Genomic DNA, 17,561 nt, shown 5'->3' with positions numbered 1-17,561 from the left:
AATCAATCTGCAGATGACGAATTATGGCTGGCGCGAACTAGCAATGGCGGCCGTCAGCGCCAGTAGTATGTTAGAGTTCGTTCGCCGTATTTTTCGCGAACGTCAAGACCATGGGTACGAACAACATCTACACTGTCGCTTCCGATATTGCCAGATGTGTCCGGCAAACGATCTTTTCAGTTTGACCCGCGTGGCGCCTGGATTTCGCTCGCGAAACTCACGATCATGTTGTTCCTAGCTGCTCTGTTGTGCTCATTGAGGGGGTAACTTATGACGCTAAACAAATTTGCGCCGCTATCGCTCTTAATTTCGATAGCTTTGAGCTGACATTTAAACGTGTCTTTTTTATTTTTAAACAACCGTTTCGAGATCTGTCAACCGCAGCGGGCTTTATTTTAGCCCCAGAGTCACTACGTCGTCAAACCATTCGTGCTCTACTTTCAAGGGAAACTAGCTTTCCGCACTACGTAGGCGAGCAAGATGCGTCTTGACGAATATTGCTGTCTCAGCCGTTTATATCTGACCTGCGTCTCCGATATAATTTCAGCATCCGTTAAGTTTTGCTTCGGTGCAACAACAAACTCGACTGTGTTGCGTGAAAGCGAGCCACGTATGCTTGGGAAGTGATCGCAATGAAGCGTTAGGAAAAATAACAAAACAGCGTGCATTGTGTTAATGCTCATGAAGCAAGCTGACTTCATGTCTTCCGTGTGTGTCGTGAGTAAAGTACTTTCAAACCTATGGAACTTTAATGCGCCTGTTGCGTTTGCGCCTACAACCCGGAACTGGGTTTTCGGCGCCCGCTGAATTCGCTTTATTAGGTTGCGTTCTTCAGACGTCGAAAGAGTTTTGCATCGACGACTTGTATTGTGCATTTTCCCGCCGAGTGTAATCGGGCAGAACTTATAGCGACAGTCACTGCGCACAAATTGTTGCACTACATTTTGTCCTGTTTGCAAACGCGACCTTTCTCAGAGTAGTACGTACGCACGTCGCAATTTTGTCATGTTTTTCACTCACTAAGCTCTGTTGATGTATTTTGATTTACGCAGCATGCTTACCATCAGGCAGCTCCGGACGCTATACACTGACGAGCTCAAGGTGAAACACCTGTCATCGGAAAACCGGGAAGTTTTTGCATCAATAGTCACAACTGTGTTTAAGGAGTTTGAAGAGGCAGACTGCAGAGAGAAGTCATTGCAGGTGAATAGCGTCATTTCCCACTGTGCATGCACCATAAGATGTTATTCTGCTTTGTAAAAGCACTAAAAAACTACTACAGTTCTCAGCGTGCATCTTTTACTAGAGGAGCGTTCTCTTTCTTCTTTGCATATCTTTAGTGCTAGGCTCAAAGCTGTTGTCATTAATCTTGTCATTCATAAGTGTTTTCATAGTCATTGTGATATTAGCGTGACATCTGTAATTAACTTAGTTTGTTTTGAAGTGCATGACAACTGCAAAAATTATGTCACCGCAAGCTTCACTAGAGCCTTTTTCTGGCTACTTGAGTAACCTCGTATCGCTTCACGTTTTCTGTTTGCTCAGGACAGCAAGTCGAGTACTGACGAGACCCCAGCAGAAGCGGGGGCCACCAGTCCGTTGCGCACAATACTGCCTCAAAACGGCAACTGCTATGTGGACTCTGAATCGCCGATAAAGTGCCCCAACATCAAGAATGTTCAGCGGGTGGTTGACTCAAGCAGTGACTCTGACGACGACGATGTGATTCGGGCCGTGAAAGAGACGCTAGGTGTGCGGACACGTCGGCGAACTCAGCCGAAACCGGCTCCCGTGCCTAGTGTTTCTCTTGTCGCCGCTGTCAACAGCACGTCATCCATAATAGGTGCCAATGCATCGATAGCCATTTCATCAGATTCATCGCACATTTCCCCAAAGGTTCCTTCTCCAAGTGCTTCTCCTGGTACTTCGTCAAGTTTGTCTTCCAACCCTGTACCAAGTGTAATATCTGACAGCTCACCCAAGGATTCGCCTCGTGACGAATCCGTTAATGCTTCCTCCAATGCTGCGGCCAGCGCAGTGTGTTGTGCCATTCCGACTGTGGTGTTCCCTGTGGTTTCGGGGGACAAGGCCGAAGCGCCATGCGGAGGGGATGCATCGGACTCTTCGGACTCAGAAGGAAAGTTGATGATTGCCGAGTCCCCCATGTCTGCAGAGTCTCCGCGGAGGCCTTCGTCTGATGGCGAAGGCAGTGCTAGGGTTGGAGAACATGCCGTAGTAGAACCCAGGAGGCCTCCCCTACCCGAAAGTAAGAAAACGAAAACTGTCGCCAACAGTCCGAGTGAAGGTTTGTAAACTTCTTTTTCTCTCCCTTAGTTGGGCATTGCTGGTTTTTTATAACCTTCATAGCTCTGTCATGGCTACGTTTCTTTCAAGAAAACTGTCAAGAAATTGCCTGGGTAGTGAAGATATGGTCGCTCACAGTGAAGCCTAAGTAAATCATAGTAGCTAACTTTCTACTCGCCAGTGGCCTTGTGTGTTCAGAAAAAGGCCTACGCTCATCACAGTACCCTTACTCAAGAAAACAAGTTGCGGTATGTTGATTCACTGTTACTTTAGTAAATGACTTTTTACATTTTTACATATCCATTAAACAACACATTTTATGCATGCAAGTCGTATTGAAAACAAAACATTAAGCTGTTCACATTAAACAGAAAAGAAATGCTTGTGTACGTCACATTTGATGATATAACCTGCACCATATGCTCCAGCTAGAAATTTTCTGTTGATATCTGCAACTTGAAAGTGCGGCAGTTATGCGTGAAGCCCATAAGCAACCAGCAGCAACAAGTTAAATGTTATATGGGTGACTCTGTCTGATTACTTCCTTACTTTCGTCCCTGTCTGTCTGCACTTCTTGGTGTTATCTCAATTCTGTTTGAGAGTTTTCGTTGTGCAAGGCATCACGTTGCACTGTGGTTCCTCATATATGCATACACATAAAGCCCGTTCAATTTGTCTGCGTCGCTCTCAACCGGTTCACATTGGGGCACGAGATGATCAGAAATGGTGCAGCTCCAATTCAGTGGTGTAGGCACAACTCAACGCCACAAGTGAATGACTAGGTGCTGACACGGTGCACTGAAACGAATGACAGGGTGCGCAACCTCGTGCGCCCTACCATCTGCAACTGGTTGCAGACATATCAAACAAACTTATATGTTAAGGATGTGGGAGTGTAGCTCAGGTTACGAGGCTTTTCAGACATTGCCTTGTTGTAAGTTTAAGTGCAGATTTTCGTGCAAGATATTTTTTAATCCTAAAGGTATGACTTGGAAAACATAAAACTGCGCCTACATACAGGACACAAGAAGAAAGAGGTGGACGGGACCAGCGCAGACTAACAACTTTTACAGTTTTTACAGTTTTTAGACCTGAAATTATTTTTTAACGATGAAATTATTTTTTAACAATGAAGACCACTTATGTTGGGCATTCCTTCCTAGGTTAAAGAAGGCTCTTTTACCTCACGATTCACATCACTCTAAGCTCGTTAAGCGAGGAATCGCATCCTCGTGCCTGAGATCATCCCTTCTTAAGTCTTGTCCGCACATGGTTCAATTCAGTTTTGAAAGTCAAGTAGAGAGGCTTCGTAGTGCCAGGTTTCCTCCCACTCTTCTCAAGGCTGTCACGGAATCGTTGTTGAAGAGCCTTAGGAGTAATACAAAGAAGCAAGAGCTCGAGCAAAGCGAGAGGCGGAAGTTTGAGATTCTTCCATATATGCACAAGATCTCGCACGGCCTGAATAGAGTGCTAAAGAAATGTGATGTGAACTTTCACTTTTCTGTGCCTTGTAAATTGTCTAGTCTCTGCTCACTAACGAGCAACAACAAAAACTTTCGAAAGAAAGAAGGCTGTGGAATAGCTCACAGAAATATGTATGTGCCCTGCAAAATGGAAGTCTACGAGATTCCACTTAGCTGTGGTTTAGTATATGTCGGGCAGACGGGACGCTGCATTAATAAGCATCTGCAGGAGCACAGCTATTCCCTCACCCAACACAGTGGGATGCACCTGCCTAAGCATTGCCAGGTTTGTAAAATGACAGGAAAAGGAAAATGCGTGCTGCTTTTCAGGCAGGCAAAGATCATTGGCCGTGCAAAAGACAGAAAGGCACGGGAAATAGTAGAAGCCTTGCATATTATACGATACAGACCTGGTAAGTGTATCAGTGAAGCTTCGTTACACCTATACAAGAAAGAAGTTGAATTTCTTGTTTCTTAAGTTGTCATACACGATGTACGGTTATGTTTGATGGTGTGCATGCGCTTTGCTGTTGTGGGAAAGAGGCGTCATCCAAATAAATCAGTTGTTAGTCTGTGCTGGTCCCGTCCATTCTTTCTTCTTGTGTCCTGTATGTAGGCGCAGTTTTATGTTTTCCATGCCTTACCAACTAGCCCCCCACCGTACACTTCTTGAGGTATGGCTTGATAAACATTTCAGGCATTCGACTGAATAACATAAACATATGCTGCATATTTCATTAAATGAATGTTAACAAAAGCCAATTGGAACTACTGCTATGTAGATACAATTCATATCGGAATGGTCACTGAGCCCAAAGACATATTCTGTTGAGGTGCTTGCTTTTAAATGTGGCAACGAAGGAGGACATTTATAGGCAATATAATTAGGACAGCAGATTAAGATGTAGTAGAATTGGCATATAGTCATTGTATACCAAGGCACGAGACCTACGAGCCAGGCCTTGATCAAATCACAGAAGATGCCCTTTTCTTCCGAAGTGTAAGTAGCATTGTGATGTTTTCTTTTTGTTTTTACAATAAGGGTGCAATTAACGTACTGTGCAAAATATTCACAGAAGCAACCTTTGAAGCAGTCTGCTCGCATAACAGGTGGCTTTTATGTCAGGAGCTCATGAAAGGATGAAGCAACTTTTTTTAGTTGCTTCATCCTTTCACGAGCTCCTGACATAAAAGCATATAACAAGAGTCATTGTCTTAATGAAGAGATTTTTCTTAGCTGTATAGTCAGGAGCTCTACATTCACAATGCATAAGCACATTTTTATATTCAGAAATTATGGGTGCTAAAATTATCACTGTAAAGTAGAGCTTAGTAACATACTGGTTTTCATCTTGTTTATTTTTGTCTATCTGATTAAATGAGCCAGGCATGATGCGATGCTTCCTACATGTTAAATTTGGACATTTCATCATGTATCGTACTGAAGGTTTCTTAAGTAAGTCTGCCTCTTTATCTTTTTTTTTCTTCCCGTGAAACTCCACTTCTGTGTAGAGAAGCTGCTCTCTACTTTCTCACTTGTATCCGCTTATATTCTAGTACTCTCATTTATTGTATTTTTCTATAAATGTAGATATGCGTGCGGTAGAGCTGTTAGTTAACTGATTGCTTGTATTCGTGGTCAGTGGTCAGATGTGTATGGGAAATGAACTTCGTGTTCACGATATTTTGCTTGTTTGCCAAATTTTAAAAGAGTCATCATTGAGGTGGTGGGATTGGTACGCGAAACCCACTGGCACCAGTAATGGCAGATTGCCTGTCTGAAATAGTTGACAGGTTGCTCTTTGCGAGGTTAGAGGTTCGCCATGTGAAAAAGCGACAAATATATTGGCAACACATTTTCAGATGTACTTATCAGCTCTTCAGAGGGTCACAGATTGCTGTGCTGATGGCTGACATATGTTAACAAATTCATTCTGCTGTATCTGGCTAATAGACAGAAAAATCTTGCAGTCATCTCTTCCTAGTGCGCATAGGTTGTCAATGGGATAAAGAGGTCGTATTGGGGCTCTTGCTGAAGATAAATGCGGAAAGCTGTCCCGGCAATTATCAACACTTCTTCAAAAACTTATTCGATGGAGTGTGCAGTGTTTTCTTGTTCTTCTGCCATATAAATTAAGAAATTAACCGTCATTATACGCTAAAAATGACTTTTTTATGCGTTTAATACGTCATCTTTTTCTCCAAACGAATGGTGAGGATGTACCAGAAGCATTTGACCTGACCTAGCTTGGGCCTGTTGTGTTTCTTCAGGCAGCTCAGCTTTTACCCCTTTTTTTTTCTTGAGTGTTGTGTAATTGCCATCACTAATCAGAGTGGACATTTAGGCAAGTTGGTGATTCATGATCTTGGTATACTACACCATCACTAATTGCAGGGCAGTGTACGATTCTTTTTTTGACAGTGATCTGGTTTTCATTGGCAAGAACCTTTGCTACTGACTGGGTCTAATATGGATTTCTTTCATGCCACAATACACTGATCAGTGCATTTGCTGAGAATTTGACACACATGGTGATAAGGTAGGCCTAGTTTATATGCCGTGTGTTACACCTTTAAACAAGAGTATACAAACCACAGGCTGTCAAAAAACTACATATGTCCACTTAACCGTAAGTGCATTAATTTAAGTTTGATGAGTACGTGGTAAATTTAAAATACCAATTGTATAGACTGCAGTACTGAATTTCAAGTTCTATTCATAAATGGAGAAGAAAATTGGCTTCATTGCAGTATCCCTGGTTTGCATATTCTTGCTCAGGAGAGCACATCTTATGGGCATTTTGTTTCGCTTGCTTTGCAAATGTGAAAGCAAATGTAAACATTCATTTAAATGCTTATTTCTGTTTTCAGAGCCTAAGACCCCAACCCAAGAGAGCAATGGCAAAGAACATAAAAGCATGGACGACATGCCTTTGTTCACTCTGAAGCTCACAAAAACCAAGACAGGCAACTGGATCATGGTGAAGCCCAAGAGCGAGGAGTCAGATGCAGGAGAGGAGATGTCTCCCCAGAAACCCAACGTCGTGCGACGAAAACGGGTTTCAACGCCACGAAAAACCAAGGCAAAGATCCCGGAAAGTGCCCGCGGTATCTTCGACTCCAGTGACGACGAGCCGCTGTCGGAACTGCGCAACAAGCAACCAATGAAGAAGCCAGCCCCCGCGCAGGCCGTTGTGACGGAAAACCCCAGCATCTCGGAGCTGGAGCAGAAGCTTACTCGGGTGCACAAGCGACGGAAGAAACCAGCTGACGGCTTTCCGCCTCCAAGTAAAAAGCGTAAGGTAAGGAAGTGAGCTCTGTGAGATGCAACTCCACACGAAGAGAAACTGGACCAGCACTTTACAATGAAGGTAGTAACTTGCAAGGAGCTCTTTAGTAACATACCTGCGAAAGCTTTTGAAGCAAGCAAATGTCATAGTACGTCACAGCCTTGCTTGCTTCACTGTGCATGCTGTTGTAGGAGTGAGAGCTCTTGGCAAAGGAAATGACAACACGTTTAGCATAGCAAAAATTCAGGCGGGCATTTATTGCATTTATCTTTGTAGCATTCGTTCCTTCCCATGGCAAAAGTAAACATTCATTTAAATGCTTATTTCTGTTTTCAGAGCCTAAGACCCCAACCCAAGAGAGCAATGGCAAAGAACATAAAAGCATGCCTGTCATGTCACATGCCACCTCGCTGATACACATACAAGGAATACTTTCAATGGAAAACACCGAGAAGTAGAGTATGGTTGACTTAAGTCACTGACCTATACCATGTGTATGTTCACACAGTGCAGCACTCTGGAAATGAAACAGTTTTTTACGGGATAGTCCCACGAAGCACACTAATGAGAGCATGGTCATTTCATGTAAACCATCTTGTGAGATTTTACATTGGTCTTTATGCAGTAAACAAGCCCGGAGAGACGCTAGTATAGGGCTCCTGATTAATATCAGCCAGCTGGGGCTCTTCAACGTTAGCTGAAACAACGTGCTAATCCGCCTTTTTCATTTTCCTGTGCTGCCCTCTGCCGTTTTGGTAGGGGTTTGGTAGGGGCCAGGACAACCAGTATTGCCAGAAGCAAAGCCTCCGAAATGATGAGACGTTTCGCGGCTTTTCCGCTAGGGAAGAGCGAGCCCATGCGCGGGGGTGCCGTGAAAATGGCGGATATCTGTACTCATAAACTCTAGAATGTTTGATCATGTTCAGGAGACGCGTTTGAATGCACTGATTTGCTAACAAATCAACCGTATATGTCACCACTATTGCCACCGAATGAAGATAAGAAAAGACACCGAAGAAAGATGCCTATAAAATTGGAAGCATTTAGGTTTTTGTATCTGTAAAATACCTAAATATTTTTATGCACTATCATTGTTGCTAAATAAGAATGAGAGACAGCAAAATCTGCCTCCAAACAGTAGGTAGACTGAACATACTCTAAATTGAAAGTTAAGTAGCGATGAGGTAAGACAAGCTTTCCAGTGCTCTTGAACTTGACCATGAATCAATGTAATGTCACTCTAACTTTTAAATTTTTTTCTATCTACATACACACAGTGCACAAGGCAGGAGGCAACAGGCTCTTCTAAAAAGGTAAAAACTCTAGGAGCCTGTCATGTCACACCATCATCATAGGAGAGTCCTGGAATTCGAAGCAATAGATAACACAAGATATTCATTTTTCATATTCATCAGATTTCATTGCTTATGTACACTGGCAAACTCAATTGCCTTAGTGGGGAGGCAGTTTTACAATTAAAATAGATAAGGCAGCAGGTAACAGTAGAAGAGGAATGTCATTTAGGAAATGATAAACCACGGAATAGGCTCTTCACCACGGTACACTGTGGCCAATTGACAGGTGATTGCCGTGCCTATAAAAGCCATGTAGAAATGAGCCTCTGACAGGATAGCTGCAGGATGCATGCTGCTGTGATCTACTCTGATCGCTTGGTTTAGGTGGGACAGTGCAGCAGGGTTTTATGGTTACCACAGACAGATGTCGAATCCACAATCTCATGCTTAGCCGTAGATTGCTAGGGTGCCAGGGCTATAACAGTCGGTGCACCAGTGTACCAAAGCCGAAAAGGGTAGGAAGGAAGTTAACCTTGTGCCACAGCTATCCATGCAGTTAGGACAGTTCTAACATGGATACACTCATGCCACCTCTTGTTATGACTGAATAACTATTATGCCAGCTTTAATCATTACAGCTGAAAGCCAATTGACATGAGTCATTCAAAAGAAGTATCGATTGGCCCAAGTGGCAAAAGAGAGGTGACATCCCCACATCCTTCCAACCTCGAAACACTACGTATACATGCTTAGTTATGCTGCACGTGGGCTGATTTAAGCATATTGTCCACAAAGTAAAAGCAGCACCTGTAGTAGTGGTTATGTAGAAACCATCACCAAATTAGCATCCATTATGTGTGTGCCAGCAACAACTTGTAAATGCTGGTTTCAAGGGGAGCGCTGTGTTGTTTGAATTCTTGGGCTGCCTTGAAACATCACACTGCACAATCTGGCAATAGTAATTGAAGCAGTGTGCTGAGTGCTGTTTTTATGTTCACTCCTGTTAAGGATATTTAAGAGATGCACTTGAACATGCTGATTGACCAACAAGTGAGCCACATATGTCTTTGCTGCTGCCACTGAATGAAGATAAGAAAGGACAACCTAATGTAGAAGCCTATAGGATGGCAAACATCTAGATTGTTTAGCTGTAAAGTAGATTTTTTTTAATGCAATATCATCTTTGCTATATAAAGATGAAGACTGTAGCAAAATCTGCCTCCAGACGGTAGGTAGACAGAACATATCCTAAATTGAAACTTGAGTAGCCAATAAGGTATGCTAATCTTTTCAATGCTCTGAAATTTGACCATGAATGTGTGTAGCAATGTCATTCTAATTTTTAAACCTTTTTCTATCTACATACACACAGTGCACAAGGCGAGATGCAACAGGCTCTTCTAAAAAGGTAATATGTATAACTCTAAGAGCCTGCCTTCATGTCACACCATCATCACAGGAGAGGGCCAAATTTGACGCAGTAGATAACATAAGAATTTCATCTTTTGTATTCATCAAATCTCATTGCTTATATACATTGGCAAGCTCGGTTGCCTTAGTATGGAGGCAGTTTTACAGTTGAAATGACCGATATCTGGCAGCACCATTGCATAGATAGGGTGACGAGCAGCATTTGCAGGACACTAGGTGCATCGCATCATCTTTCATGCACATCACATTTATCTAAACACATGCTGCGCTTCAATATGTATGTTGCGATAATTTTGTGCATCACTCGGAGAATCAAAGAGCTACACTGGATTGTTTCGGACTGATAAAGTATTTTTTGATGCTTCTAGCTACACATATTTCATGATAAATTGTCACTCTACATCATTGTATACTGTGGTGAAATGACAGCTGGTTGAATTCATATGTAGGTGCCTAAGAACCATGAAGGAATGAGCCACGGGTCTAGTGCTTGCAGTATGATTCTTGAGACTTGGGGTGCTGCTAAGTGATCTGTCATAATAACTTTGGGCACAACTATGAAAATGTCATTTCTGGGAACACTTGCAGCTTGTCCTTGAATGGGTATTGTACACATCTGACTCGGCTGCTGACTAGGTCACAGGCATATTCAATCTTGGTTGTGCCCAGATAATTGTTTTCAGATGGTGTCAGGTGAGGAGTCAAAACCCGTGGGCACTATCTTACAATATCATGCTGATATGGTGGGCAGTGCTATACGATAATCACTATGCTTGTATTTCTTCGAGTAATAAGTAATAAATATAAAAAAGTTGTCAGGGATTTGCACAAATGTTCCTAGAGCCAGAAATATAGGCAGAGGATGTTGATTTCGATAGGGTTCTAACATTTTATATCTTCACAACCCTGCATGTAAGCGTGCAAAATCTTGTAAGACTCTCTGTGTTCCATCACGAACCTGTGACCTCTATAACATCATGAGGCCTCGCAGCACACTCGCGTCATTTAAAAATGCTTATCTAGAGTCCTTTGTCATATTCTCATCTCCAAAGTGATGCTGACACAATGTTCTAGCAGGAAGCATTGCCTGCAGTGCATGCAGATGTTAGTCTTGTTCTTTGCATACCATCTAAGCTATGCCAGAAACTAAAATCAAGCCTCGTGTGTAATAAGCAGGTGTCCCTTTTCACATATCACTCATATAACCCATTTCATGTACTAATAGCATGAACGTTGTTTATTTAGAATTACTATGTTGAGCGTAGTCTATGTTGCCGAATATATTTTTGTAAGCCTGGAAAAAATGTCACTTTTTCTTTTACCCAGTCTTAAGCATTAGCCGTGTGTTTACTTAAAACTTTTACAGAAAAAAAACGTTTTGCATAATTCTTTATTCTTTAGTGCAGCAAGAAGACATGTTTCTTTCCATTGGTCGGTCTGTAATCCATAACTATGAGATCTGAGAACTGATTAAGTATACACACCTTTTCTATTGCTCTTTCATCAATATCACACTTTACACATTCGCTCTAAAAACACCGATTATGCTGTCTTCTTCCTTTTCATGTTTCCCACAGCCAGCAGCAAAGCCAGCCTCAGCAGAGAATCCAGCCGTGGCAAAACTCAAGCGTTGCATTAGCGCTGCAGGTCTGAGAGTCCGCTATGTGCAATTGCTAGAGGAAACCGATACAGTGGAGCAGAAAGAGGCGAAGCTCATGAAAGTGCTCAGGGACGCTGGACTTCAAGGTGAGTTTCCCCTTCCTTTGCGCACATCATGACAGCACCTGATCACAGTCGCTATCACTTGATGAGCAGCCATTGTTGCAGCTGTGAAGTTTGTGCAGGTGGGACTGGTTACTCTGTGGCACTGCTTACTCTAACTCTTTAGTTACTCTAACTCTTACTCTTACTCTATGTTTACTGTGTACGCTAACCTTTCATATATTTCCTGATTTTGGAAACACAGCAGTGCATCAACATGTGTTTTGTTTCTAGGTGGACTAATGTTCTGAAAAATGGAAGAAATATTACTGGTGTCCTGAAGATACCAGAGATTCAAGTGTAGTTGGGTATTGCGTTAGCCAGTCTAGAAACCTGTTTCTCGTTTTTGCCCTCGTTAAACACTTTCATTAAAAATACGCTTTTGAAAACATAATTTTGCCGCATGTCCAAATCTGAGAACTTCCTAATCTCTAAGACATCAGAAGCAGAGAACATAGCCGTAGTGATAAATCTAGTAATAATTTACTACTTTTTAAGTCGTGAGAAGCAGTGCCGAGTGAAGCTGTGGAGTAATATTTCGTAGGAGGATTGGCTTTCTGTCATCAACAACATAGACACCATCGTTCACAGAAATGACAGCCAGAGAAGTGTTGTAAATGTGCGTGCCATGTCTATCTATACATGTGGGGCTAGTTCCACATTCTAGGTCTCCTGCTTTTGTGTGCGCACATGGAGGCTCAAGCGATGGCTACTTGTCTTTCATTGAAGGCAATCCAACGCTGAAGAGCTGCAGGGAGCTGAGGCAAAGGCGTGAAGAAGAGAATGAAGTTCGAAGTCTCGACAAAAGCAACATTGTCGAAAACTCTCAAGGTATCAAGGCATCTGTTTTCAATTACTACTACATAGTGCTACGTGTCGCAGCAGCAACTGTTGTCATATGTCGCTCTCACGTAATGTGTGCAGTACACTTTTATCATGCCGAGGCATCTATGTTGCAGTTTACAAGCACAGTTTTCTAGGCCGGTTCTTGTGAAAGAGCACCTGTAAAAAACAAAATTTGCATCAAAACCGAGATATCCAAACAAGAAGATTGTTCAGTGGAAGATGGAGGCTTAAAAGTGACACGAAGCCGTTAAGCAGGGAACATCGCTATGGCCAACATTTTGACAAGTGCGCTCGTCTTCATCAGTGCAGCAACTGCCTTCCTTAGCACCATCTTTATGTACACTAGCTCACTCTCCCCCAACCTGACTGGTGGAGGATGTGAAAAGCACGCTTGTGTATAAACCTAGACAACGCTTCAAAAGTAGTGAATTATGAAAGGGAGAATTGTAATCAACCTTACTGTTCAGCATGAAACTACGAAACAAACCGATAAGATTTTTCAGCAGAAGAATGCTGCAGTTGAAGAACACTTTTGCATGTGTGTAGATCAAACTCGGGTGCCAGTGTCCTTTTTCAGGCAGTCGCTTTAAAAAGAAACACTGCTGAATTAATAGACCTTACTTCATTGAGGGGGGGGGGGGCACCAGGGAGATTGTGTGAGTAGCTCGACACATGTAACTGCGCCCTCTCCCCCCCCCCCTTTTTTTTGCAAGTAGATAATCTGTAAACTAACCATGCTTATGCTTTTCTTGATGGGGATTCTTTTTTACAGCATCCTGCATACCACCTCGACCATCAGGTGCGTGAGAGCCTCTGTGGCTGTTACGGCTTTGCTCAGTAGGGAGGCTATGAATGCTTAGCACTTTAGAGTAGACAGCCACTCTGCACAATAGTTATACATAGCTAGAATGATATGCACCGCAGATGAGCAGAAACATTCGTTTAATGTGTGTCCGAAACATCAAACGACGCTATATGCTACTTCTATCAAGAGGATGGCAGTGTTTTGACCACATCAAATGATCGATTGAATTCGAAAAATTATGTCTGAGAAATTGGCCAGCTAGAATTTGCATTTTATTAAAATCATGGTAGGGGGTGTAAGATAATGCAAACACTGTGACACAAGAAGAAAAACAAATGGCACGAGCGTTCCTCTTCTTGTGTCCCTTTGTTTTCGCTGTTTTATACCCCCCACCAGGAACCAAGTGCAACTAGCCCAATTTTCAGTCCAAATTTGTCATATTTCAAATCAGTTTTTGCCCTCAATAATGAATCCATAGTAAATATTGCAAAACCCTTAACAGGCTCTGAAAATTGGGTGTCTTAGTAAGAAGTCATAAATATTGGCAGGTCTGGGAGTAGTGAGGTTGAAAAATAGTCTATGGTAATTACTAGGGGTGTGCGAATATTCGAAAGTTTCGAATATTCGTCGTATATTACATTCGAAATATTCGTATTCGATTCGAAAATCGTGTATTCGAAAAGTTTCGAATATTCGATAACTTCGAATATCCGAAAAATTCGAATATGCGATTCGATTATCATGCATACAATAACTCGTCTTCTACATTTCTGCTCCATTCGTATCGCTAAAAATGTTGCCGAGAGGAGCGATAAATATCGTAAGTACACGGAGGCACGATATGCCTGCGACGAGCGCCCCAATATGTATGATTTATTGCTGGTGCATCTCCGACGTGCAGCGCTGTTGGCGATCATGTAACCGTACATTTTCAATATTATGCGGCCGTAGCGTGCCGCACTACCACTCGTTCACTATGCGGGACCACTTCTGAAGAAAGACACCAACCCATGTGACTGGCGGCGGACTGTAGGCACCTTCAGATACCCCAGTCTGGCACAGCTTTGCCCCATGTAACTCCCTATACCAGCCACTTCTGTTCCAAGCGAGCGTGCCTTTTCAGTGGCAGGGGGGGGGGTGTCTCTGTTAGAAGGGAGCGCCTGCTGCCTGATCATGTGGAGCAACTCATATTTCTTCATGATAACATGTAGTCATTACTTTCATTGTGCCGTGATATTTGCTTGTGTTGTGATGTGCATTGTGCTAGCCTGGACATTGTGTTCTGGAGATAGCAGTGTATGTTGTGTTGCCAGTCAGGCAATTAATGGTTTTTTTTTTCAAATAGCTACATGTTAAATAAAATATTGTTACAGTGGAGGAATTTTTTCCTTTGATATTCGTTATTCGATTCGATATTCAAAGGTGGATATTCGTATTCGATTCGTATTCGAAAAATTTGATATTCGCACACCCCTAGTAATTACAAAAGAAAGCTAATGTGAATTAAGAGAGAAAAAGACCCACCCTCCCCTATATGTGTGCTTTTCATGTGTGCGAGTATGTATATATACATATCATGTGCAAGGATGAAGTTCAATAAATCCGGTTGAAAATGCAGTTGAAAAAGAAGACAACAAACCTGCGAAACAGATGTTTATTAACGTTTAAACAGGCCCACCTGCCAAAACATTAGTAAGCTTGTGTTTCATGCATTTGTCTTCGTTTTCAAATTTATTTATTTATTCATTTATTTATTTATTTATTTCGAGGGGGATTGGTGTTGAGGGTCGAATAGCCCCACTTCTTTCCCCCCTGGTTATGCCTATGTTAAAGGAAACTTAGGTTTGGGGAGCCACGGCACATATTAGGTACCTATGCCAACCAGAAACCAGTACTACTGTAATTATATAAAATGAATGTGACTGAGCCAGGCCTGTAGCCAAGGGGGGTGCCCTAGGGGGGTGCCCGAAATTTTGATGTGAGAGGGGTTTTACCAAAAAGAAATAATGAAAATAGGTGTTTTTCTCAAATAGTTAAGGCCTTCAGCAAGTGCCCCCCCCCCCTCAAAAGAAAAAAATCCTGTCTATGGGTGGGTCTGGACTGAGCCTTTTATTTGAGATCAGTGGCTCACTTATGCTGCTTCAGGTGTTGTCTTTGTCCTCCTAACTTAAACCTGCTGCCTCCCCCTACCTCCAGCCATGCTCCAACTCCTCTCACATTTGCATTGCAGATGGTGCAACGAAGCGAACGACTCGAAGTGCAGCCGTCTCCATTGTCCCAAGTGCCACGCCCGAGAAACCCGAGGAGGCTGTCGACGAATCATGCAAGGTCTTCTCAAGGTTAAAAGACATCATTGACAGCGAGGATAGCGAATGATAAGTCGAGAGGCTACCGTTCGTGTGCACGTGTACATAGTCTCTTCCACGGAAGGCCGCACTTATCACGGTGGCTCTTCCCAACCTTGCGTCCTGTCGATCACTGTTGTGAGCGGTTGATGGAGTGCAATGAATTCTCCCCATTTCGTTTCATGCCGTGTTGGGCTAACGTGACTGAGTGTTGCAATGATGAGGAAGTGTGGTATGAATGACGTGTCTGGCTATATCCCTCAATCACACTTTAAATTTTACACCCGCCACGGTGGTCTAGAGGTTATGTTGCTCGACTGCTGACCCAAAGGTCGCAGGATGGAATCCCGGCGGCAGCCGCCGCATTTTTGATGCGGCGGCCTCAGCATTTTCGATGGAGGCGTAAATGTTTGAGGCCCGTGTAATTAGGTTTAGGCGCATGTTAAAGAACCCCAGGTGGTTGAAATTTCCGGAGCCTTCCACTAAGGCGCCCCTCATAATCATATCATGGTTTTGGGACGTAAAACCCCAACCATTACATTGTCACTTTACTTTTACCCATTATATCATCATGGTTAAGTGCAATATTTTTCTGTTTCACTCAAGGTAAATTTTAAGTGTGCATCATCTGCAATGTTGCCAGAGGAAAATTTCAGATTTTATGCGGGAATAGATGGGCAATGATGTGTTTCCTTAGAGGCCAATGCACTCGCTGTGGAAAGGGACAGAAGGCCGAACGGTTTCACCTTCCAGGTTACAGGTTGAGTTAACATTTGTTTCACCAAGGAGACTTCCATATTGTTGTTTGTCTCATAGCACCACACAAGTCTTGCGCATCTAAATTGCATGCCAGGCTTCCTCGTCTATTCAACACTCAGCAGAAGCCACTTGGCAACAGTGACGACTGACCCGCTGGGGGAAACGTCTGTGAGGCGGAGGTCTGATCTTCCCTTCCCCCATCGTCTGAGGTGTGTGTATTTCCTCAAGATTTTTTTTATTCAACTTTTTCACAATGTACTATAAAGCTGTACAGTCGACGTCCGATTTCCCGGACCCCTCAAGGGACCGCGAAAACGTCCGGAAAATCGGGCAGTCCGGAAAAACGAATGCACGTGAAAACGCACCCTTTTTGGTCGGTATTTTTCGCTGACGGAGAGGGTCACAGCCGGAGTACAAGATTCCCATAGCAATTCAGCCCAATGCATCGTTTAGGTGGCTCTGAAAAAGAGCCGTTATAAAAAAAAATATGTGGCCGGCACTACCTCATAGGTCAGCACTTGGGCGCAAAGAAGTCGCTTATTTTTCTTTTGCACGGTCCGTTTGCCCGCGATTATGTCTGCCTCAATTTCAGTCAACGTCATGTTGCCGCTGTACACCAATGACAGTGGTCATCAGTGCCCGCGTCAACTCCGAGCTCGTTGGCTGTGTAGGAGCTGGCTCTTCGTTCTCGGTTGTCGGAGTCATCGAATCCTCCGTAACTTGATGAATGATTTCGTCATCGGTCAACTCCGCACATAGCTCGACGTCTTTGTCAGCGTCGGTGAAGCCCTCAAGGGTTATCTCGGCTGGAATCAACACGCCGCCAGCGCGCAGATCGTCGAAGGCAACGTCCGCGGATGGCAGTTCGTCATCGTGAGCCTACGAGGTGGCTTTGTGCGCTTCGAAGGCGCGGACGAAGACGAAGGAGCAGTCGGTGCCATTGCTGTAAACGGCGAATCCGCTCGACGAAAAGCGCAGCACGAAACAGCTAGGAACTCGGTGGATGCTGAAGGTCGGGAAACGTGATCACTGAAGGTAGCGCGCAGCAGCAAACGATCAACCGCAGACACCACCGCAGAGCTGGCACAGCTGACAAAACAACACGTGAACGAACACAGTGAGGTTTGGCTTGGCTAAGCTACGGCTGGCAACGGATTGACACGTGCGGTTTCGAGGTTACGGCAGCCGCGCGCGGTGTGGGCGGTGCTGCTGGCCACACCTGCAATGCGAAGTATGGGGGTTCAAGGATATGAAAATGAAAA

At 43.6% G+C, this 17,561-nt stretch overlaps 4 protein-coding genes across 8 annotated transcripts in view; 2 read left to right on the top strand and 2 right to left on the bottom strand.

Moving 5' to 3' along the window:
- The window catches only part of LOC119387336 (ceramide transfer protein), a 608,660-nt gene that overhangs the window by 447,300 nt on the left and 143,799 nt on the right, over positions 1–17,561 (bottom strand). The gene's annotated exons all lie outside the window — the stretch shown is intronic.
- LOC119387329 (geranylgeranyl transferase type-1 subunit beta) overlaps positions 1–17,561 on the bottom strand; it is a 72,334-nt gene that overhangs the window by 11,346 nt on the left and 43,427 nt on the right. The gene's annotated exons all lie outside the window — the stretch shown is intronic.
- LOC119387330 (coatomer subunit epsilon) overlaps positions 1–17,561 on the top strand; it is a 77,393-nt gene that overhangs the window by 33,357 nt on the left and 26,475 nt on the right. The window lies entirely within an intron of this gene.
- Positions 3–17,561, top strand: part of LOC119387327 (HIRA-interacting protein 3) — an 80,856-nt gene continuing 63,297 nt past the window's right edge. The window contains exons 1-9 of one of the 3 annotated variants that reach the window (XM_049413477.1): positions 3–114; positions 1,053–1,203; positions 1,546–2,305; positions 6,639–7,069; positions 8,335–8,370; positions 9,725–9,760; positions 11,361–11,529; positions 12,274–12,375; positions 15,426–15,843. In XM_049413477.1, coding sequence (XP_049269434.1) covers positions 14–114; positions 1,053–1,203; positions 1,546–2,305; positions 6,639–7,069; positions 8,335–8,370; positions 9,725–9,760; positions 11,361–11,529; positions 12,274–12,375; positions 15,426–15,571 — 1,932 coding nt within the window. In that variant the 5' untranslated portion in view covers positions 3–13 and the 3' untranslated portion in view covers positions 15,572–15,843. Of the gene's footprint in view, positions 115–1,052; positions 1,204–1,545; positions 2,306–6,638; positions 7,070–8,334; positions 8,371–9,724; positions 9,761–11,360; positions 11,530–12,273; positions 12,376–15,425; positions 16,509–17,561 lie in introns of all 3 variants that reach the window. The other 2 variants (XM_049413476.1, XM_049413478.1) reach the window with 2 other exon arrangements.

This window comes from Rhipicephalus sanguineus, chromosome 3 (assembly GCF_013339695.2).
Source record: "Rhipicephalus sanguineus isolate Rsan-2018 chromosome 3, BIME_Rsan_1.4, whole genome shotgun sequence".
Taxonomy (NCBI): domain Eukaryota; kingdom Metazoa; phylum Arthropoda; class Arachnida; order Ixodida; family Ixodidae; genus Rhipicephalus; species Rhipicephalus sanguineus.
The sequence above is the reverse complement of the archived record's forward strand: the minus strand, read 5'-3'. Positions and strand labels throughout refer to the sequence as shown.